Source organism: Bombyx mandarina, chromosome 11 (genome assembly GCF_030267445.1).
Source record: "Bombyx mandarina strain Sakado chromosome 11, ASM3026744v2".
Classification (NCBI taxonomy): Eukaryota; Metazoa; Arthropoda; class Insecta; order Lepidoptera; family Bombycidae; genus Bombyx; species Bombyx mandarina.
The window spans coordinates 4,937,101-4,960,888 of NC_143218.1; the positions used below are offsets into that span (position 1 = coordinate 4,937,101).

Sequence of the window (23,788 nt, forward strand, 5' to 3'; positions counted from 1 at the left end):
TCCTACGGGCTATGTCAGCAACTTTGGTTCTTCTACGGATCTCCTCATTACATTAAACAAATAAATAAAATCACAATATATTAAAATTCAAAGAATTCGAGCGCGAACCGTCGATAGATCGACTCTATATTAGCGCGTATAAAGATTTATTTTTTATGATTGAAGTATTACTGGTGGCCCGGAGGCCTTTCCAGTTTCACCAGGACAGGGCGTATATAGTGCAGAGCGTCGAAAAACCGAATATTGCGCAGTTTGGTATTAGGTATCGACCTGTACGGAAGTGTCTTAGCGCGCGGACATACAACGTTTTTAATAAGTTAATAACATTAATAAATAGCTCTTGCAAATTATTTTGTTGTGAATTATTTATGGTAAAATTGTCTATAAGGCACTTTTTTTCTTCTGCAAATCCATAAGACATTTCTACAAAATAAGCTCAGCACTAAAAGAGCTTAAATTACGTCTAGACAGTTTCTTTTTAAGCAGACATCTTCATTTTAACAACACAAAAACCGCTACAAGCGTTTTGCATAAACTCATCACCCTGATTAACGATTTTTCCACTTACATCGTCGATATTAAACGCTTTCTTTTGTACTCTCCCTATTCACTCAGCGAAAGCTTAAAGGCGTGAAGCTCGCGTCCTCCCCAGAGCCAAGCCAGTAGTCATCCCTTGCGTGAACCGAAAAAAAATTAACCCCCGACTCGAAACGATAAGCAAAGTTGCAACGGCCAATGCTCCCGATGGAGGGTAGTTCACAATGGATTCGGTTGTGGACGCGCTCATAAGCGAAGCGGGTATCGCAACGGAGCGGTTCTCAAATAATAGTGGTACCCAGTAGTCGAAATTCGACTATAATTAATTGAAATTATAAATTTGTACACTATTATGATTCTTTTGTCAAATATTTATTATACTTCTATAATCACAGATTTCGCCAAGATTACACTACAGACAAATAATATTAAAGACAAACAATATCAATCTATTCTCAATTACCATATTCTTAAGACCACAGACTTTAAGCAATAACAAAATTTTCAACAATAAAGAAAGAGTGTATTTGTATATGTGTTGAGTCAAAGACATGGTAGTGTGTGTAATGTTTTATTTTATCGTTAGCAACGTCGTCAAGTTTGAGCCTCGTAAGCTCACCTACAAACTCGGCGAATCTAGAATAACTCCTCGAGGTTACTAGAATAGGTAGGAAACAACAAAAACGTAAATTTGCTATTCCTATGCTACGTTTCGCCAGAAGGACAAACGAAAAAACTACACACAAACAAACAAACGTTCACATTTCTAACATTAGCACGTATTTATAAATGCTTGTCTGGTGGCGCCCGCTGCCCGCTCCGCCGCGACAATGTGCGCGCGACCTTACAATCTGCACCGTCTCCAGATAACGTAACCGACACAGAATAACCGTTGCGATTACGTAACGATCAACAATGACAGTGTCAAAGACAGTTAGGCAGGGTTACGTTTGACAGATGTCTGAATCTCACTAGCGAAATTTTCAAGATAAGCTTTGTTTAAGTAATAAATAAGTGAGAACAAATCTCGCATGGTCACACCGCCCTAAATTAGGATTCCCCGTGTTATGACTACCAGAGACTGACATACATACTTATATACGCTTCAAAATTTCTCCAGTGCAGTCTCCAATGCCTTTTTTCCCTACGTGTTGCTGGGCTGGCTGCTTCTGCCAGGACCGTGAAACGCGATACATTAAGACAAATATTTTTTTCTGTATGGAAACTAGCAACATCTTGTAGCGGATGCTCCGAAACTTATATGTTGTTAAAGTTAAAGCATTTAAATTATTGTACAACTTAACACAGAGAATAAAAAATTATACGAGTCTTTATTTGCCATAGACAAATTGATTAAATTTTATCAATTTTTGGTTTCTGAAAGTTTACAAAATCGTTCATTAAAAATAAAAAGGATAGGTAATAATATGTTACTGCCATCTATAGGAGCATTGCGAAACTAATCAAAGCGCAGCCATCTAGTGGCTGACGCCTGTAAACATTTCTGTTGAGTGCTTGATTTGTTTGATAACTAATTTATGTGTATTATATATGATTTCTGCTATGCGCCGACGGGAAGGCGAGCTCACGGGCTCAGCCTGAGAGAATTTGCTAACACCGGTCGTAGGACACTCCTTCACAGAATCTACCACCGGATTAATAACGCCACCTACTGAGAAAATCCGGCGAGAAACTCAATAGGTTGTTCTCCGGTACTGATGTTACCGTTACTGATGTTATATATGGTTGCTGGAGCCCATATACATTACAACGTAAATACGCAACCCACCTTGTGATATAAGTTCTAAGGTCTCAAGTATAGTTACAACGGCTGCCCCACCCTTCAAACCGAAACGCACTACTGCTTCACGGCAGATATAGGCAGGGTGGTGGTACCTACCCATGCGGACTCACAAAAAGTCCTACCACCAGTAATTACGCAAATTATAATTTTGCCTACGATGTTATTCCTTCACCATGGAAGTCAATCGTGAACATTTGTTGAGTACGTATTTCATTAGAAAAATTGTTTTTATTATGTTAATATGTATTCTTAGAAACTAAAATTTAATATTTTTAGTATTTAGTTCGGCTTCTTGAGCCATATACACGAACAAAACTACTTTAAAACGTTAATGTAGTGTTTCCCAGTATTTTTGTGCCATGCCCCACTGTAACATTTCTAAAATTTTTATGCCCCACCTACATAAGTTTTAATGTTAAAAAATCGATTTGTTCACTCAAGCAACACAAATGATAGGTTTTAGGAAGAAATCAAAACGTATAATAAAAAACTGAAATTCAAATTCAAAATAATTTTAATACAGATTTTCTATATTAATGTAGTGCGATTGCCCCCGTTAATTAACAAATTGTCTCCTTGTGGGGCGTGGGCTCCACGTTGGGAAACACCGGCTTAATCTCTCTCATAGATTTCAAGTAATTCTTCATAATAATATGTCAAAATTTGAAAACATTGATAATTAACTTAAGCAATGTATAATGTTACGGAGCATTTTATTACGCTCGTCAGCTCGTCCGTCTTCAAAGATTCAAGCACAATGCATATGTATTACTATCTGTTGATTTTAATAATACTTTACCGGTAACGGCTCTACTGATTACGAATGCACCTCCCTAAATCAATTCAGAATATATTTGAATTATGTATATTGATGATCTAACCGATTTTTGACGATAGAGAACAGATGTATTTTTACACCAAAGTTCAACTTATCAAACTACGCGGCTACATGAGTCAAAGAAGATCTGAATCTAAATATTTTCCAACACAAATATTGTAAAAGTCTGTAAAGTACAACCATAATAAAGTTATAACGGTCATATTGATGTAAGATTATTGATAATACATTAATTTAAAGTGAAATGATAAATAATACATTTATGATATTTACTCAACAATGCTTTAGAATTCTAAGTACCTAAGCAATAAGGGAAATCAGAAAGCGTAAACAAAACGCCATCAGCTGTTTGACAAACAACGCCTTTGCCCGTAGAAATTGACAGTTCAGAAAACTTACGAAAACCGCGCGAATTCCGCTATTTACACATCTCTTAATTTCCTGTGATTAATACGATAGTTTGTTGTTTAATTATTGTGCCAAAATACAATGAAGTCTAGTTAGTGACCCGTGACACTAAATTGTTCACGTGTGAATTTATTTTCGTTCGCATAACCTGGTTATACGACATAAACCACGATGGGGGTTTTCCATGTTATTTCTACAGAAAGATATTGATTTACGTTAACAATGTGTCGCTTAGGGTTCATGAAAGGTTCGTGACCAGTTTTTTTACCATTCATATCGCATTTTAACCCTTTCTTTTCACCCTAAAGATACCGCTAAAAAGTATAATGAAATTTGATTCATAAGACGTCCAACTACGGTTTCATTCGAGTTCCATTTTATTACAACAGTTAATTTATCTGTTTTTTTGCTTTAAAAGTTTCAAAATGATTTATTATTTACCTATTCAGGTTCTTATACTTAGTAAAGTAGTATGTGAGGCAACATATAAACTATATAGTCATTTTGAAATTTAATACAATCCAACACAGTAATGATGACAGAAAATTTGAATAAATTATTCATCTTAGAGCCAATTTACAGAATTTTTTTTTCAATCTGAGCTTAAAAGATAATTTAACGTTATTAAATCGGTATAATTTTACTTACCATACTTTACACCTATAAAATATACATTAACATCATCAGGAAATTTATTAAATCTCAAATAATAGTTTCAATTACCAACAGGTCTTCATGATCTATGTGTCTATTATTAATAAAATATAAAATTAATGTTAACCATGTTTTGCTCATAACATCAAAATTGATAATCATGTAATTTTCTTTAAAAATAAACAAGTCTTGTTTTATTTTGTTTCCGTCTAGTTCAGAGGATAACACTTGAAGATGAAGTAATAATATAGACAGTAACTAGCTTCAAGTAGTAAGTCTACAAGGTGCATCCAATAATGAATATTCAAATTGATCTCTTCCAGTCAATCTCAATGTAAGCAGGTTGCTAGTAAAAATATTATTTATATTATTTCATAGATATAGAAACTACTAACTAATCTTCTGAAACAGTCAAAATTTAGGGGAACATGTATTATTGAGTGTTGATGAGTTGTTTATGTGGATCCAAAACATGTAACTAAAAAAAACTGAACAACATTTAACTGTCACGATGTAACTCCTACCTTCATATTTTCCTCCACCAATGATATGTTCTTTCTATTATTCCAGATTAATAACAGAAAACTTCAGGATAAATTCCGGTAACAACGCAACAAAACGTAAACAGGAAGAAGCATTCTCACACAACTACAAGAAGAAGATGTACCCCCACTCGCTTAGCTTCGACCAAAGTCCTGGCCCCTCGAAGCGCAGGATCCTCTCAGACATACAAAACTCTATACTAAGCTCACCAATTAACTACAAACCTACTTCACCTCTGATAGAAAGATTAAAGTCACCAGAGACCAGAAACTCACCTCTAAAAACCATGACAAACTCACCAAAATCCCAGAGATTAACTCTCACTCCGAAAACTTCACAAGAAACACCAAAAATCAGACATACGCCAGTTACACCCAAAGTAAGATCACCGCTATCATATGAAATAGCTGAGAACATTCTGGATAGGCCTTCACCCCTTACTAGTCGGAGTCTGAGAGGCACATTAAAGATTAAAGAAGTATTAGAAGATAGATCTTGGTATAAACGATCCAACAAGGAGAACTGTGAGCCAATGATGGCAGAAACTTTCATGAAATTTGATAATGAAGAAGATGCGAGAGACTGTTCGTTTGGTGGAAGCTTCAATAACTCAGGGGAGACAAGTTGGGGTAATGCTAAGGTGAGGAGTATTTAAATAACTAATTGTCTCTTCCTGGTGTGCTGTACTACTTATTTTTTGTAACTGGACGTGCCCTTGCTTGTCTAGAATAGCCCCTTAAACTACCAATGATTTAGTAGGGAAAAAGAATGTATCATCGATAGTTGATGCCCAATTTCTGCCATGAAGTTATTCTTTAAGTCCAACTGTCTCCATTTACATCTATGAACCCTAATAACTGCATACCACCAAGTCTGTTGTGACCACGCCAAGCTTAACACTCACCCAACAAGCAAATAAAATATACTTATATCTATATCATATCTAAGCTATTAAAAGAAAAGAAATAATGTTTTCTTTGTATTTTCAGTTGGACTTCACCAATTTGCAGTCATCCTTCCAAACGGAAATAAAAGATACATTCGTACCTCAAAAAGATGCAGAACCAGTTGAGGAATTGGATATTTTACAAGATTTAGAACAAGAATTTGACTCTGATAATTTTGATACGTGCACGAAATACGAAATAATATCGACTGACAGTCCCGATATTATATCCAGAGGGCGGGTGTCCAGCGCCAGGAAGGTCACCGCCCGGAATTTTGTGTTCGGTGCTCCCCTAGCTGAAAACGAACCTTCCACATCCTTCAACCGTTCCAATTCAGCCAACAGAATGCTCAATTTTGACGACGAAGACTTCGAATTCACCTCACCGGCTTTAGGAAAGAGAGTATCAGTGAAGAAATCTTTAAAATTCACAGAAACTACGACAAATAATCCACTGAAACATGAGATAAGCGATTCTAGTGTTAGTACTAACGGCTCTCCCACTAAACTAAGGCTATACACATCCGAGTCCACCACCTCGATGGAGAGCGGCTTTGTTTCAGAACTAGAAGAACCGTTCCTCGAGATTGAAGAGTCCAACTCACCAAAGCTAGCTAATATCACTGATTTATTATCTGGACAGATAAAGAATAATATTGTTATGACAAAGAAAATGAATTTGAGTAGGAGTTTGAGTTTTAATCCAGAAAGAGCTTCTCTCTTTTCCATCAAAGAGAGTCCTGAAAAGCGATGTAGGATATCGGAGGAGAGCGAAACTGACTCTGCCTGTAAAAGAAGGAAGGAAGATTTAAACAACAGTGGAAAGATCCAGAGGCCCATATTACAAAGAGCTTTCTCTGAAAATAATGCGTCGATAATGTCTGCTTTAGCGAGATGTAAGTTATGAGTCAGTATTTTGCCTGTAACTTTCTACGTATTTTTGTGCGAATGTTTTTGAAGGGTATAGATGGCACTTGTGCTATTTGTGAGGGCGCACGGGTAGGAATTACCGCTCTGTCTATGGTCTATGTCTATGCTAATGTCTACGGGTTTCAGAAACCACTTAAGACATGGTGTACCATGATCTTGTCCACTTACCTAAGCCAAAAAAATCTATGACATAATTGAGATGTATGATACAGGAACTCATGGTTAATAGTCTGACCTTGTTAAGCTTGAACTTCAAGTCAGTGATACTGTCTACAGGACTATAACAAGGATACTGTCTATGGGAATATATTTAAAGTTTCTAACATTTCATGGTAGGCAGTGGCTTGACTCTGCCCCTGGGATTGCAAAAGTTCATGGGCGACGGTAACTACTCACCATCAGGTGGGCCTTAAGCTCGTCTGCCTACGAGGGCAATAAAAAAAAACAAAAAGAATGTTCAGCTACTTTTTTTGTTGAAACGCTCAACACGGCCCATAGATGCCGCAATGTGAATAATGCCACCCACCTTGATATAAAATTTCCAACTTCCTAAGTGAATGCGTATAGTATAATGGAAGCAGGAGACACAAGACTGCAGGCCCAGTGGCATTGCGCTTAATGTGGAGTGCATTGGTGCATCAGCCAGTCAGGACAAGTTAAGTACACACATACAATTTAGGGCAATATGTACCGACTTACTTACTATATTTGAAAGCCATCACTCCAATACATCAGGTGTCCTAGAGCACAACCACAGCAAGCTATGAATCTGTGATTATTTACAGAAATTATAATATAATAGGATTTACTTATTAATTATTGTTTCTTTCATTTCCAGCTGCCGTTGAACCAGATCTAATAGGAGATTTCAGTCAGCCGTTTGCTCTGCCACTCATCAGCGGAGATCATTCAGATCTGAAGAGCATATCCTGCGATACGTTGGCTGAACTGATCCGAGGAGCTTACCAGAGCAGCATCAGCGATTACCAAGTGAGTATCCATATGTCTTCCAGGGGGGATTTGTAGTGGTCAGTCTATGATGCAATATCTTGTCGGTTATCAATTCTTAATTGAAACCTTCTGTTCCCGTCAATGTTCCAGATGTTGCTCACCTTGAGGTAACTAATGGAAGATTACAGCACTAAATTTGAACAGAGCAATTTTTGTTCATCTTTTTAATAATTGAATTGGTCTGTCCCTCGAACGGAGCGCGGAACTCGTACGCGATCGTAATAGCCAGGATAATGTTCACGGCACGATCTCGCCAATAATTAAACGAATTCATAAAATATATACTACAATTTTTTAATAACATATTATATGATACAATCAATTGTTTTAATTAATTTATTTATTTATTTAAGGATTACCGACAGGGTTTACAGTAAGACATAAAATAATATTGACATGTATAGAGAAATTGATAACTGCAACTCTAATTAATGATTTCGATGCTGTCAGATCACTAAAATTCTCACACACAAAACAGTAGAAAACCATTTTCTTTGTTATTTGTGAGTAGATTTACTTTTTTTCTTAGACTAGCTACTAACAGACCTTAATCATTAAAAAAAAACATTTTGATGATTTATAATTACAAAAAAAAAAAATTTAAAACCAATCTAATCTTAGCCTTGAAGTACCAGTGATTATGGTTGAATTTCGATTAATGCCCAACCGCTATAAAACTGATTTTAAGCACAAAATATACCCTTTATCAACTGTTCTCTTCTGACATTGCTGTCATATTGTGTTTCTTACTGTGGTTGCTAACATTGAATCATATTAATCACCCAATAAACACCTATAGTGATGATTAATCTATATAATATATAATAATATAACTCTTTATTTATTTAACACCTTAATATGTACAGAGTAAACTAATAAAACAAAAGTCGGTGATATAAATCGGCGGCCTTATCGCTGAAAGCGATCTCTTCCAGGCAACCTTGCAGGGAGAGGAATAAGTTAACTGGACGGTGCTATATCTTAATAATCTTCCATAAAAATATATACTTAAATACACATGTGAAAAATAAATACCATATAAGATAAACTTACATACGATTAAATACAAATAAATACTAAAAATATACAAGATAAAATACAAAAGAAGTAGGAACTTATACAGTTATATCATAGGAGCTAAGTACTTTCTTTCTGTCTCTATCTTCTGTTTCTTTCTTCTGAATCTTATTTCAATCTGGACTTGAAAATTTCCGGCGAGGACGATTGTTTGACGCTTAAGGGTAACGCATTCCATAAACGGACTGCTTCAACCGCAAAGGAATGGTCATAAAATGACGTCCCGTGAGCCGGAAACTTCAGCATTAAATTCTCCGATGACTTGAGTGAATGAGAGCTTGCAGTATGTAGGAAATCAAAACGTTCCTGAAGGTAGCGCGGGGACGAGGAATTAAACAGGACACTGTAAGGAGGAGACAATATATGAACATTCCGGCGATAACGAATAGGAAGCCACTTGAGCTTAACTCGATACTCCAGAGACGTGGTCATATTTGCATAAATCAAAAATGCAAATACATGAAGCAAAAACTTTGAACCCATTTTTACAAAAATTACACAGACGGAAGAGTATGAAATTTCTCACACTTATAGAGAATATAGAGAAAGAGTGCAGATTGCTAAATGCTTTTAAATTATACATAAAAAACACATTAAATCAATAAAAAAGATATGACACACACTACCATGTATTTGACACACATTTAAATACTCCTTTTGTTTATTGTTAAAGTCTGTGGTCAAATTGAGAATAGATTAAATAAATATTGTTTGTCTATAGTGTAGTCTTGGCGAAATCTGTGATTATAGAAGTACAATCTTCAACAAGTCTTCTACAAGTCTTTGACAATAGAACTATAATAATGTTCAAACTTATAATTTCAATTAATTATAGTCCAAATTTCGACTATTGAGCGACCATTAGTCTTAATTAATCTGCATCAATGAATTGAATAACCAAGATATATATTGTTGTGTGTCGCAGGTGATCGACTGCCGCTACCCGTACGAGTTCGCGGGCGGACACGTGGCCGGCGCACACAACCTGTTCACCCCCGCGCACATCCTCGCCCTCGTCCACGAGCCGCTGTCCTCGAGGAAATCCGACGGGAAGCGGAGCATCCTGGTGTTCCACTGCGAATTCTCATTGGAACGAGGACCTAAACTGTGAGTATAGGGTTGTGAGACATCCAGTGCTACAATGACAAAAATCTCGATAATAATCCGTAATTACGGAGCCCATAGACATCTACAACGTAAATCCCACCACAAACCTTGAGATATAAGTCCAAAGGTCTCAGTATGGTTACAACGGCTGCCCCACCTTTCAAACCGAAACGCATTACTGCTTCATGGCAGAAATAGGCAGGGTGGTGGTACCTACTCGTGCGGACTCACAAGAGGTGGCCACCAATAAAAAAATTCATTCCTGCAAAAAAATCCTCATGTCTGAGGGTTGTGACCATTTCCTCCCATTATCTTCTCTGGATGATGTTTCGCTATCTCACTCTGTTCTCGGCGGGTGCATGGCATCTAGACTTGTATCCAGAGTGGTACGGATTTGGTTGGAGCAGCGCATTGAATTACCACCACGAGATCTTTTGCCCGCAATCTTGCGAGTTTCAATTTTTCAAGATTGTCACTGCTCTTTCTGGCAATGTGACCGAAGTCAAATATGCCTTTTAAGGCAGACGGTTACTGTCTATATCTGTGGAGCATATCGACGCTTGAAAGGCTAACGTGACTAAGCAACAATGCGTGAACTATACAGTAGACTAATTTAAAGTTGAAATACCTGAAAAAAAGGGTGCGTGTACTTATGTACGCGCGTAAGAAGTTATACTTTATTTTTATTAAATTTAAATCTTTTTTTTATATTTAAATTTTAATCAATTTGAAAAAAAATCGATTAAACAACATCCTCAAATACGCATATTGGACATCCCTTTTCTTGACATCGTATAAATTTGGTAATTCTCGGTACGGTTCGGAAAGTTCACCTGCGGCTATATTCAGACTCGCCAAGTTACGTCGGTCGTATTGTAATGAGTGATTTAGTGGGCAACTTCATTCTGTTAATTTTGTGTCACGGTGTGCGCGTACATCGTAAAATTTCACTCTCATCAATTTTTCATAACGCGCCTAAAAAAAGTATAACTTCGAAAATTCTATTTTAACGAATCTAGCTGTAGGATTGAAATGATTTTGATAGACCTAGAAATATAGATTTTTTTACGCATCGAATATGGCTATTGCCTATCATTTATGTACAAAGCAGTTATTGTCGTTTAATCATGTTTGCCTTTCAAGCGTCGATATGATCTGGAAGGCATGATACCTTAGTTGCGGGAGGATTGTGTGATGGAGAGAGTGAGGGTGTGTGCTGCGGCAGGTCCCGCTTCCTGCGCTCGTCGGACCGCGAGAGCAACAAGGAGCGCTACCCGGCGCTGCGCTTCCCCGAAGTGTACCTGCTGCACGAGGGCTACCGGCGCTTCTACCAGAAGTACCCCGAGCTGTGCTCCCCCACCGGCTACACGGCCATGCTCGACCCCAAGCACAGGCACCTGCTGAGGAAGCACCGCTCCGTCACCCAGCCCTCATCCTCCGCGCACCACAGGAGGAACAGACTGCTGCTCTGAGGTCCGACCTCAAACACTTGTAAACTAATTTTGGTATGTTGCAATGCTAATTGGATCCTCGTCTACTGTGCACCCGCAGCAGATAAAACTCGAGGATGTTGAGGTCCGACCTCAATGAATTTGTGTTCTGGTATATTGCAATGCGGTTCGAGCTATGTAACCTGTTGTGTTCGAATAGAATAATTGTATCACGTCTCATTTGGGGCAATATTACTGGACGTGATTAAAGATATGCTTAGGATCAGGGTCAACGGTGACCACTTATCGTCAGAAGAGTACTGAACCATTAACATAGTATAGTATTGACTTAATGCATTTATGAATAGAGACTGCGCGTGTTCAGGAACCTTACCTCGGGGATAATTCAAACAGTAAACTAATTGTTCGGCTTCGCGTTCACGCAGTTCCCTCGACCTCAAGCCGGTGTCTCACGTGAGACGGACGACGGCCCCGCGTCCCTGGAGGAGACCGCCTTCTCTTGCCAGGGGTCTTCGTTTAAATCCATTTAATGTCAACAAGGGACACCCAGACCCCCTAAGAAGGACAAGAAAGAGTGCGAACATATCTCTGTCTCTCTCGGTTCAACGATGACGTCACTAACCGCTATGTGCAATTATCGTCGAAAGCGAAATTTTATAAGACGCAATTACTATTGGTGCTGTGAGCCCGCACGGGGCATGCGGTTGCGGGGGGGGGGAACTTCCGGTGGGGGTCTGGAGGTCTCCGTCTCATCCGTCGTACTCTCAACACAGAAGACGACCGTTGGAAGACTTCGTCTCAAAGTGGTGACTGCGAACGCGTCGGAAGGTTCCGTCGAAACCACAATATTATTATGTATTATACTAAATAAATATATGTTTAAGTAGTTTGTACATAAGAACTTTATCATGCCATATTATTTTTTAAGAATTAAGTTATTATTAGTACAAAAAGAGAGAGTTCGTAATTCGTTTAGTTCTTACACGAATTTTTGTTTGTTTGTTTAGACTAAAAACAAAATTTGAATGCCATTTTAATTAAATTAGGAACAAAGTTATCTTGCAATTGTCACGTCGGTAAGAGGTTGGTGACGTCACGTCCACACACGGATACGGCCGGGGAGCGGCTGTCAAATGTTGTCACATGTTGATGACAGTTGCCAGCAGTTGTCACATGTTGTTGACGGTTGTCATGGGTTATCAAATGTTGATAGTGTTTGTCACATGTTGATAAGGGTTGCCAGCTGTTGTTACATGCTGATGACGGCTGCCAGTGGTTGTCCCATGCTGATGACGGTTGCCAGCGGCTGTCACATCTTGATGACGGTTGTCACCGGATGTCACATCTTGATGGCCGTTGCCAGCGGTTGTCACATGCTGATGACGGTTGCCAGCGGTTGTCGGACAAAGGCAGTGTTGTTCTGTCGACGAATCTCGAATCCTCACTGATCACTGCTATATATACATACATCAACTTTTATACGCTTATTACCTTAATGTGTAAATAAATGAGATTGATAAATATAAAATAATGGATTCTTCATAAAAAAAAGAAAGTAAGAAATATATTGTTTTGTCTCTGGTGATGCGTCAGTATGTCGCGTGGATGTCGCTCATCGTCGTTCGGGCTGTCTGCCATCCGAAAAATTACATTTGCAATTGAATATCAAGAAGAGAGCGTTTCTCTATTAGTTCGCTCCGAAAGTTTCCTTAGTGTAAATAAATTATTCAATTTCAAATGTAGTTGTGACGACACACTTATCGCGTTTAAGTATGGATGTAATGTTTATAAGTTCATAAATAAAATTATATGAAAGAAAATTATATTAAAAGTGACTTTTATTTCCTGTTTTTTTTTTTAATTTTTTGTTTGTGTTCGTGGACATGAAAATATAATCAATTTTCGAAGGGATGACGTCAGTGGCATAAAGAAAGTGCTGCCGTTGCCTTAAGAAAAAATGTCACCTGTGACATGGCGGGACCGCTTCCGTCAATGTCACCCGACTTTTGATAACTTCTACTTCTACGAACTAACAACTAAGTACCTACCTTACCTATGATGTCCCTGAAGACGCGTTCGGATTGTTAAATACAATTGAGAATAATAAAGCTTTCTTTATTCCATACAAAAATAATTAACAATTAAATTACAATATTTTCACAAACAAATAGAGATATAGCTTAACTGAAAAGTTAATTAGAATTTAAATTGCATTAAAGAAACAATTTGATCATACATTAATTGATTTAGTTTCCTTACTTAATTTATAAATACAATTAGTTAATATTAGTTAAATTATTAAATACATTCACAATCATTGCCGAAATGGCGTAAGTGTAGAATCAAGGTTTGAAGAACAGAAATATTAGCTTAGTTTATACACTTAGTAGGTTAACCCGGTAACCGTACTCGTCGAACTCAGCAGAGTTCATCGTGCAACCTAACCTAAACATCAGCTCGCTGAGTTTCTCGCCGGATTTCTCAGCGATTCCGAGCCGGTAGGAGATTCATTTTGTAGACTGGTAGGCGTTTCGATTGGAACATTGTTGTTAGGTCTAATGCTTGTAATGGAAGATATTTAGAACAAGTACATAATTTATTTATTGTGGTTATTCTGAAATGAACCTTTTTATGTGTTGAGCTTATTTTTATATATTTTACATTAATTACTAAAGGATTCTTGAACAAAGGTTCTTATCAAAAAATACTTCAATAAAACCAAAAACCAATGTTGCTATTAATGATACTGATATTTAAAAATATTGTTAACTTATTATTAATATAATATTATTAACGCTAAGGCACGTCCGGACAAGTCGATACCTAATAACAAACTGCGCTTTTTTTTTTTTTTACCTAAGCTGATAGCCTTGAGAGGCTATTTCAGCGTAACCGTGGCTAGTAGGTGAGCTCACGGGGCTCAAACCTGACGACGATACTAACACGAACCCTAGCAAGAGCCGTGCTTCGCAGAATCTACCACCGGATCGGAAACGCGACCCACTGAGAAGATCCGGCGAGAAACTCAGTGGGCTGTGTCTGAGAGTTAATTTACTCGTCGAGCCCTTCGTCGCAAGCGACGGGTTCGACGAGAACGGTGACCGGTGCTTGAAGTACCTAAAAGCACCGTTAGTGGATCGAGAGGATCCGAGATGACGTGTTTTGGGCGACGTCGACTGCTTTCCATTCTGTCCGCAGGATCGGGAATGTAGTTACCGGCGGCCACGATAAGAGGGTTCTCGTGTCGTGCCGCTTTATCGAAGTGGCGCATCGACGCCGACTGCAAATACTTACTGACGGACTCGAAGTCCAGGTCGTCATGGAGGTCGACGTTCCTGACGAACCACGGGGCTCCGACGGCTATCCTGCAAAAACGGGATTGAATAATCTGGAAGGATTTTAAGGGAGTGCGGGCCGCGTGAGCGAACACTACACTTGCATATGTCATGACGGGGCGTATGCAAGTTTTGTAGAGTGTTACCTTATTTCTAAGGGACATTTTACTTCGCCTGCATATCATCGGGTAGAGACGTCCTAGAATGAAGGCGGCACGGTCGCATACCGTTGATGTGAGGGCGGAATGTCATCCTACTGTCGAGGGTGACGCCTAAATATTTGACCTTCGGGGCCCACGGTATGGGCTGGTCGAACATCGTGATTGGGCGAATGGCGGAGGCGGAGGTGTCGACGCGCCTAGTCGGGAGAGGGATGCTCAGCGTGGTGTTCGGAGGGCGACCCCTTTTGAAGAGCACCGCTGTGCTTTTCGTGGGGTTGATGTCGATCAAAATGCGCAATAGTCGGTATACCGATGCTCCTCACTTCATACGTAATTAATAGAGAGTCGATTTATCGACGGTTAGCGCTCAGAGGGTTAAAACCATTTCTGTAGCAGCGGCGCTATGTTAAGGTGTACGGATTTTATCGCTTAACTTCTTGATAATAGCTAGATTGACAAAAAGCGCATGTAGCGGATACGTGAGAAAATAGTCCTGTTCATTTTCATCGACTCTGGACCAGAGCGGTCGTGGTTGCAGCCTTCTAGTCATCCAATGGGCCACTGACTGTTGAGTTGTTTTTTCTTAATTATCTTTAAAAAATGTAAAGAAAAACCTTTTTTTTATGTAAAACTTTTTAGAGGGAGAGAAAGAGAGAGAGTATTCTTTATTGTACACCAACAAAAGAAACAATGCGAAAATTAAATACAAAAAAAGTACAATTGGCGGTCTGATCGTTACAAGCGATCTCTTCTAGACAACCATCAGGTGGAAAAGAATCTTTTGGAAACTAATTACACGCGGTGTACCGATAAATTGAAAACGAAATGACTTCATCATCTCAATTTACATCCATCCTCATTGAACACAATGTTAAGTTTGATTTGCGGTCCTTATTTCCGACAGTATACGTGAGAAAATCTTATTGCATATCCTGGCTTTCACATAAACAATCCAATGAGTTTCTCGCCGGATCTTCTCAGTGGGTCGCGTCTCCGATCCGGGGCAGTAGATTCAGCGAAGCACTTCTCTTGCTAGGGCTAGTGTTAGCAATTCTCTCAGATAGAGCCCGTGAGCTCATCTACTGGTCTATAAGTAACTGATATCGTCCCTTAGGACACCAGCCATTAGGTAGGTAATAAATGTCACTATAAACATCAAATTTCATTTTTTCCAGTAACATTTAACTTTTAAATGGTACATTCACGTTTTAATGTAACATTTAACATTAAACAAACTTAAACTAGACCGTTTGCGTTATTCCCCGAAACATTAACGTCGACTTCTTCATCAGTTTTCCCGACTTCTCTCTCTGCCGTTGCGACGTCAATTTTTTCAGTGGATTTCTTGTCTGTCGCCGCGCTATCGGCGATCGTAGTTTTCGACAGCTGCCTCAGAATGTTCTCGAAGATTCTCGGAGCGCTTTTCGTGTTGGGCAGCGATATGTCCGTTTGTGTCGCCGCAGTCACGCCCCAGCCGTCTTCGTTCGCTCGTGAAGGCGCTACGGTTTCCCTGAGATCGAGCTTCAATGACTTCTTCTTTATTTCATATTCAGAATCGATTCTTATTTCGTTTCGAAGTTCGCTCTGGCTTCTTTGCCTGGAATGCCTTTCTATGGCGTTAGAGAGGACGTTGCTGAGAACGTGGGCACATTTGATCATGCTTTGCGTCTCCCTCGGAGTCAGATGTAAGCCTTCGCTACGAATGATGTTGTTCAATTCTTTTACTTTGCTCGGCGATCGAACATGAAACTCTGGAGATGTATCTGAAACGAATTACGAAAATTATAATTTTTCTAGTTTGATTTTTGAGACCTTGAAATAAAATGTCTTTTTCTTTACAACTATTTTAATGATTAAGCAATTTCATTAATGTCACATTTCTTGGTTATGTCTGGGTTTTTTTAAAGAAAACTGTCTGCTTTGGCTCAATGCCACTTAAACGAGACTCAACAACTTGAGACATGAGTACTAAGGTCTCCATTTTAACAGTACAATAGCTGAACCGCCCTTCAAACCGAAACGCATTACTGCTTCACGGCAGAAATGGGCAGGGCGGTGGGGTACCCACCCGCGAGGACTCACAAGAGGCCCTACCACCAGTAATTACGCAAATTATAATTATTTGCGTGTTCGATTCTTATTACACGATGCTAGTCCTTCACAGTGGAAGTCAATTTAAGACGTAAATTTAAAATTTATAAGTAAATAAATAATAATTAACATTGATTTCGAGGGGAGAAAGGTCATTTGATTTAAATGCCACTATAGGCGAGCCAATTTAAGTTTTAAAATTTGGAAAAAATATCATAACAACAAAAGTTCTTCAGCTAATTGGAATAAACTTAATTGAAGTTCAATTAAAACATCGAACTGTTGATGTTAATACCAAATACCTAACTAAACTATATTTACACGACGCGTGTGTACGAAAATCGCGCGTGAAACTCGAAAATGGGCAATTACGTTTTAATTACGTCGTCGTAAAGTGATTACGATTGTACAATTACAATAATCACTAACTTTTAAATTACATACAGTAGTTAAAATACGTTGTTACTCGTGTGCTGACAATGTTATATTATAATTTAAAGTGCCATTAATATGTGATTTAAGGTAGACTTTTGTTAAATAGTTAATCGGCTCAAAGAACTGTGCGAACAGAATGCGTTTCGATGTAACATTCTTCCCACTTTTAGCTCGCCGGGGTAGATACCACCGCAGTGCCTATTTCTGCCGCGAAGCAGTAATGCGTTTCGATTTGAAGGATGGGGCAGCCGATTTACTCTAAAAACGGAGACTTTAGAATGTCTTACATTGTTGATGTCAATAGGTGTTTATCGCCGGATCTTCTCAGTGAGTCGCGGTTCCGATCCGGTGGTAGATTCTGCGAAGCACTGCTCTTGCTAGGGCCAGTGTTAGCAACACTCCGGTTTAAGCCCCGTGAGCTCATCTACATACAAGTTAGGGCGAAGCTGAAATAGCCTCTCAATGCTATCAGCATGGGTAGGAAAAAAAAAATTGGTATTTTCTGTTTAAATTTATTTGGAACTGAGAAAAGGATAGACTTATTGACTCACTCCGGAGTTTGATAATGCACTTTTGAATCTTCTCCCTGACGAGAGTTTTATGTGCTGATTGATCAGCAGTAACCACAACTATTTGTTTTACCGCACGCTTCGTTGCCTCGTTTGTACACGCGCAGTTTTTCTTGGAGCGTCAATAGATGGCGTGGATGGTGGATTGAGGACGGAATAAGGAAAAGGAACTCCCAACAATGAGCTCTAGTCTCTAGCAAACACCCGACTCTGGATTGATTTTTTTTTTATTGCCTAGATGGATGGACGTGCTCACAGCCCACCTGGTGTTAAGTGGTTACTGGAGCCCATAGACATCTACAACGTAAATGCGCCACCCACCTCGAGATATAAGTTCTAAGATCTCAGTATAGTTACAACGGCTACCCCACCCTTCGAACCGAAACGCATTACTGCTTCACGGCGGAAATAGGCAGGGTGGTGGTACCTACCCGTGCGGACTCCCAAGAGGTCCTACCACCAGTGAAATGATTGACTATCGCAGTGCTTCTGGTTGCGAATGTCTCTCATCAACCACGATGAGGCATGGCTTACAAAAGCTCAGCGTCAGATACCGCCGAGTGAGAACGGTGACTGAAGTGACTACAATAAACCGCCAGAATTTTTAACGAGGGCTGAAAGGCTGTTTGGTTCAAGCGACATTTTTGCAAGTTTACAGCAGAGCCATTTAAAGTTTAAGGATTTGGAAAAAATATCGTAACAAGCAAAGCTTCTTCAACTATTCGGATGGAGTCAAATTAATTGAAGTTCAATTAAAAAAATCGAACTGTGGGCTTAGGCTTAGTGCGAGTTTTTTAACTTTTTCGACAGCGTAAAAGTTAACTTTATATGGAGTTGGAAAGTTTGCCTACGTTTGCCGCTAGGGGCGCTGTTCCAACTCCATACAAATTTGAGTTAATTTTTACGCTATCGAGAACGTTAAAAGCTCGCACTAAGGGCTTGTACACAAAACTGCGATGCGAATTCGCAACACACATAACTGCGACACGGATTGCTGCAATGCGATTTCGGACGGCAAGGCGTTTCCCTTCCACAATTGGCGTTCGATTCCATAATCCTTTAACATCGCAAGAATGCGCGATGCGAATCAATTCGCAAGTTCTTGCGATGCGTCGTGGGAGCTCGTAGATTTTTAGGATGCGACGTCGCATCGCAGTTTTGCATACAAGCCCTAGCACACTGTTGATGGTGATACCAAATAAACCCGGGCCTTTAATTACAAAAATAAACGTCGCTTATTAAGCGAAATGTCGCTCAAACCAAATAGCCTTTCATCCTTCGATACGTCATCTCACCAAGATCGGCCGGGTCCAAAGTCCCCGTGCGGTAAGGCGTCGGGCACTGGTCGTAATACTCCTGCAGTGACACTCTGGACATAGAGCCGTTGTACTTGGCCCAGAAGCTCTCCCACTCTCCGCTTCGGTCCCTGCACTCCTCGACCTTGGTGTCGTCCGTCTCGCTGCTGTCCTGCCAAGTGCTGACGCAACAACTGAACGGACGGCGCAAACAAAACACGTATATTTTTTTTTGGGTTGAGGTGGTAGGACCTCTTGTGAGTCCGCACAGGTAGGTACCACCACCCTGCCTATTTCTGCCGTGAAGCAGTAATGCGTTTCGGTTTCAAGGGTGGGGCAGCCGTCGTAACTGTACTGAGACCTTAGAACTTATATCTCAAGGTGGGTGGCGCATTTACGTTGTAGATGTCTATGGGCTGCAGTAACCACTTAGCACCAGGTGGGCTGTGAGCTCGTGCACCCATCTAAGTAATGAAAAAAAAAGTTGGAAATCGCCAGTCTCCCGCTCGTTCGTAGGTGTGGTCTACTGCAACTAAATGACCCTATTGTTCAAAACCCCGTGTTTGAGGTTCGAATGAGACAGACCTCAACCGACTGACTTGACTTGGTCGGTCCATCGCATGGGCAACCTTCCACGCGGCCTGGTGCCTTCTACTTTGCTTCATTAGTAATGTTAATTTAGATGTATTGGAGTGCCACCTCCGGATGGAGGGAGCAGCTACCGTCACCCGTGGACTTCAGCAATGCCAGTGCAGAGTCAAATGGCTGCCTACCTTCTGGCTGGATACCTTCGAATATACTTGCATCTAATCAGCTACGTGCCGACCGACTGCCATTTAACATTAAGACAGTCTGTAATTTACTTTGTAATGTAATAATTTTGTGTTAGTTTTATGTTAAATCGTTTTTTTTATTGCTTAGATGGGTGGACGAGCTCACAGCTCACCTGGTATCAAGTGGTTACTGGAGCCCATAGACATCTACAACGTAAAGGCGCCACCCACCTTGAGATATAAGTTCTAAGGTCTCAAGGATAGTTACAACGGCTGCCCTACCCTTCAAACCGAAACGCATTACTGCTTCACGACAGAAATAGGCAGGGTGGTGATACCTACCCACGCGGCAGCGTGGTGATACCTACCCACGCGGACTCGCAAGAGGCCCTACCACCAGTAAATTCCTACTACCTCTGCCACGATTCTCGTAATGCTGATAATCGAGGGTTTACCTGGAGAGCTGCAGGTCTTGGGTCCGGGGTGACGTGTCCGTGGGTGCGCCGGCTCCCGGGGAGTGGTCCGCGGACGACAGCCCTGAGTACTCCGGCGACACTGACGAGTAGCCGAGCTCCGCTTCGCACCTGCTACAACCGGAGATGGGAGGTCGCCGCACGCGTGACGTCATTTGTGGCCAAAACGAACAATGTGCTCGCTTAATAGATCGCGCACCAATATACAACGACGCAGCGACGTCACGGGTTACTTGAAATATCTATTAACTGGGATATGTAACTATACTGAGACCTTAGAACTTATATCTCAAGGTGGGTAGCGCATTTACATTGTAGATGTCTATGGGCTCCAGTAACCACTTAACACCAGGTGGGCTGTGAGCTCGTCCACCCACATAAGCAATAAAAAAAAAAGATCATGTTTACGTGAAGATGAAAATCCAAGTTAAACAAGATCTTAAGATTAGTTATTTCTGTGTGTTAAGAAATATGTACAGAGGTCTAGAAATATTAATTACTAGCGACCCGCCCTCGCTTCGCTTTGGAAACATTAAATTTTATCATTGATAGCTGAGTCTCGCGATTTTACCCGCGGCTATTGTCGTACCGCGGGAGATGCCGCGGGGCGAAGCTAGTTAAAAAAAATTAGCCTAAGTTACTCCTTATATCATCAGTTACTTGTCAGTGGAAGTCCCGTCAAAATCGGTCCAGTCGTTCCAGAGATTAGACGGAACAAACAGACAGACAAAAATTGTAAAAAATGTTACTTTAGTGTATGTACCGTACCGTATAATATTCATATATATTCATATGTAGTAAAAAGCGGTTATTTCAATATTACAAACAGACACTCCAATTTTATTTATATGTATAGATGTTGAATTTTTCAACGTTTCTCATGAAAAATTAATAATTTGCATAAGTGACGTTATCGCACCGTATGTGCGAATTATGTTGATGTACAGCTCATTCTATATGTTATTTCTTACCAGAGCCTGTATGCATAAACGAGAATGTCGCTCTATTGCCAAACATGACAACATTGTGGTTATATGCGACATATCATAAGGGTTGAGCTAGAGTTCGACCATTCCACCATAAAACAATCATCGCTGAGTAGCGGCGGTTAATGAGCCGGACTTAAGGCTTCAGCGGCCTCCAAGAACTAAATATCTTCCAAGAGCACTGCCGTGGAAGGACGCGGGACCCCACCATTTGTATTTTGCCCAAGAAAGCCTCACGAAGCCACGAACCTCAGCATTGAGGATTATCGATGCAAGGAGAAAATACGACACACACACTGCATGTTCATTGTCTTACCTGTAGTAGCTGGAGGTGAGAGTATTATCGCACGAGAGGTCCCTGCCGCGCGAGGTGGTGCTCACTTGACTTTTCTTCGATTCAACAAGTCTGTTCTTCCTCTCCGTTCTCTGGACATGCATCTGGTTCTGCAAGGAGACACTCCGCGTATTCTGGCAGAGTCTCGGCCTGGGCGTTGACGTCGCCAAAGCCCTGAATCTTCCGTATTTTGATGATGGATCTTCGCAATCTGAAATCTGGGCGTTGAATTGCAAAATGTATTTTTATGACGAAAGTCCGTCTAAATTATTGACCGTTATGCATCTAAGGTTGTTGAGCATTTGTCGAGTACGTATTTCATTAGAACAATTGGTAGCTGCCTGCGGGATTCGCATCCCGATACAGTCTGGTCGTTTGATACAAACGCACCAGGCTTTTTATTCATTAGGTCGTGACGACTTCAAAAAATATCGTCTCACCTGCGAATAGTCCAGTGACATGTCGTCTTCTACCGAGGTCTCATGTTTTTTGTTGACCACCGGTGCCGTCTTTTGTGACTCGAATATTCTCTTTGCTCTAGCCGGCTCGTTGGCAGGACGACAGAGGTACGATCCTGGCAGGGAGTTGGCTCGATCGCTCCTGAAATCGTTAATTAAAGTTGGCGTTTGGAGATCATCAGTTGTATATTCCATCGGTTCTTATTTCATGTCTTCAAAAGGGTGATGTTTGATGTGAAAGATAAACGAGATTAGTATCAAGAATATTTAAGCATCTTGGCACCGATCTATCATCTGCCTTCGTAGAATTCTGGAATACTTTGGCCACGTTGCCTGAACGGATGACGGCAACTTGGAGAAGCTAATGGTGATTGGCAAAGTGAACAGAAAAAGATCACGAGGTAGAAGCCCGATACGTTGAATTGACCAGATCTGCACTACTCTCTTTTACCACAGTCCAAGATGCTCTACACTCGGCTGCAGATAGGAACATATGTCGTAGAGTCCTCCACAATAAGCTCTTGTTGCGAGGATGTGGTCACGACCCTCAGCATTGAGGAAACCGTAGCGACGATGATGATGAAGAAGCTGGTTTTTATGTTACATTCACAGATCTTTAACCACAGAGCAAGTGGGCAGCTATAGTCGCTTGAATCGAGGTGTGACAACTTCAGTTACCGTCTGGTTATCTGCTTGCCCGTAAGGGTGAAGTCTAGAGGGTGAGTCCGGGTACCATGCTTCGGCGTTGAGCTCTGCGAGTGCGGGGCGGGTGTAGCAGGCTTGACATCTCTGATGCTGCTTCTTCTTGAAGACGCAGAGTTGCGCCTGGACCCTGGTCGGTAGCGCGGCGCGTCAGGTTCCACGTCTTCCGGGGAGCGATTGCTGCGCTGCATCTTCAGAGACAAGTTCTTTGATTGAAGAGCAGTAATTTAAAGTTACTTTTTAGTGAAAAAACAGTTCTGAATTCGTCTAAAATCGCAGTAATCGGTAAGTGTACAGAAGGAAGCTCCGCGGTGAACTGTTAGAGTTTATTTCTGGGGCCGCGCCGATACGCGCTTCAATGAACATGAAACAGCGTTCACAGTCACGAGAGGAGCGTTTGTTCGGTTCGAAACTGATTTAATCTTCTTTAGATGAAGGGCACACGGCCCGGCTGCAGTTACTGCATCCCTGATACCCATCATTTTGTCGGTTGGAATAGCGCCCCTGTATCCTCTTGAGGGGGAGGTGAGGGGAGTGAGGGCGTCACCAGCGCTCTTATTATTGTACCAGCGATCACCAACCAGATCTACTGATAATTAAAGCATATTATGTGCTTGCGTGGGTGAGAGCAAACGGCTAGCTTATTTCTGCCGCGATGCCGTCGTGTCTTCCGGTTCCAAGGTTGAGGCAGTCGTTATAATACATGTTCTAGTGTTCCCCTGGTAGTCGAATTTCGACTATAATTAATTGAAATTGAAATAAATAAGTTTGAACATTATCATGGTTCTATTGTCAAAGACTATTAAACTTCTATAATGACAGATTTCGCCAAGATTACACTATAGACAAATATGTTAATAAAGACAGTGA

At 40.5% G+C, this 23,788-nt stretch overlaps 2 protein-coding genes across 4 annotated transcripts in view; one reads left to right on the forward strand and one right to left on the reverse strand.

Moving 5' to 3' along the window:
• The window catches only part of Cdc25 (cell division cycle 25), a 44,557-nt gene extending 31,420 nt beyond the window's left edge, over positions 1-13,137 (forward strand). Inside the window, exons 1-7 of one of the 3 annotated variants that reach the window (XM_089731459.1) lie at positions 3,577-3,834; positions 4,455-4,575; positions 4,812-5,424; positions 5,774-6,626; positions 7,499-7,650; positions 9,674-9,855; positions 11,081-13,137. In XM_089731459.1, the coding sequence (XP_089587585.1) occupies positions 4,538-4,575; positions 4,812-5,424; positions 5,774-6,626; positions 7,499-7,650; positions 9,674-9,855; positions 11,081-11,327 (2,085 nt within the window). In that variant the 5' untranslated portion in view covers positions 3,577-3,834; positions 4,455-4,537 and the 3' untranslated portion in view covers positions 11,328-13,137. Of the gene's footprint in view, positions 1-3,565; positions 3,835-4,454; positions 4,576-4,811; positions 5,425-5,773; positions 6,627-7,498; positions 7,651-9,673; positions 9,856-11,080 lie in introns of those variants that run through there. The other 2 variants (XM_028175609.2, XM_028175608.2) reach the window with 2 other exon arrangements.
• Positions 13,138-14,881: 1,744 nt separating this feature from the next.
• Positions 14,882-23,224, reverse strand: LOC114243979 (uncharacterized). The gene is made up of 6 exons (XM_028175647.2): positions 22,895-23,224; positions 22,199-22,358; positions 21,741-21,976; positions 20,421-20,552; positions 19,193-19,386; positions 14,882-16,565 (listed from the first exon to the last, which is right to left on the reverse strand). Exons 1-6 carry the CDS (start codon positions 23,107-23,109, stop codon positions 16,039-16,041), a joined length of 1,464 nt encoding a protein of 487 aa, XP_028031448.2. The 5' UTR covers positions 23,110-23,224; the 3' UTR covers positions 14,882-16,038.
• Positions 23,225-23,788: the final 564 nt, after the last annotated feature.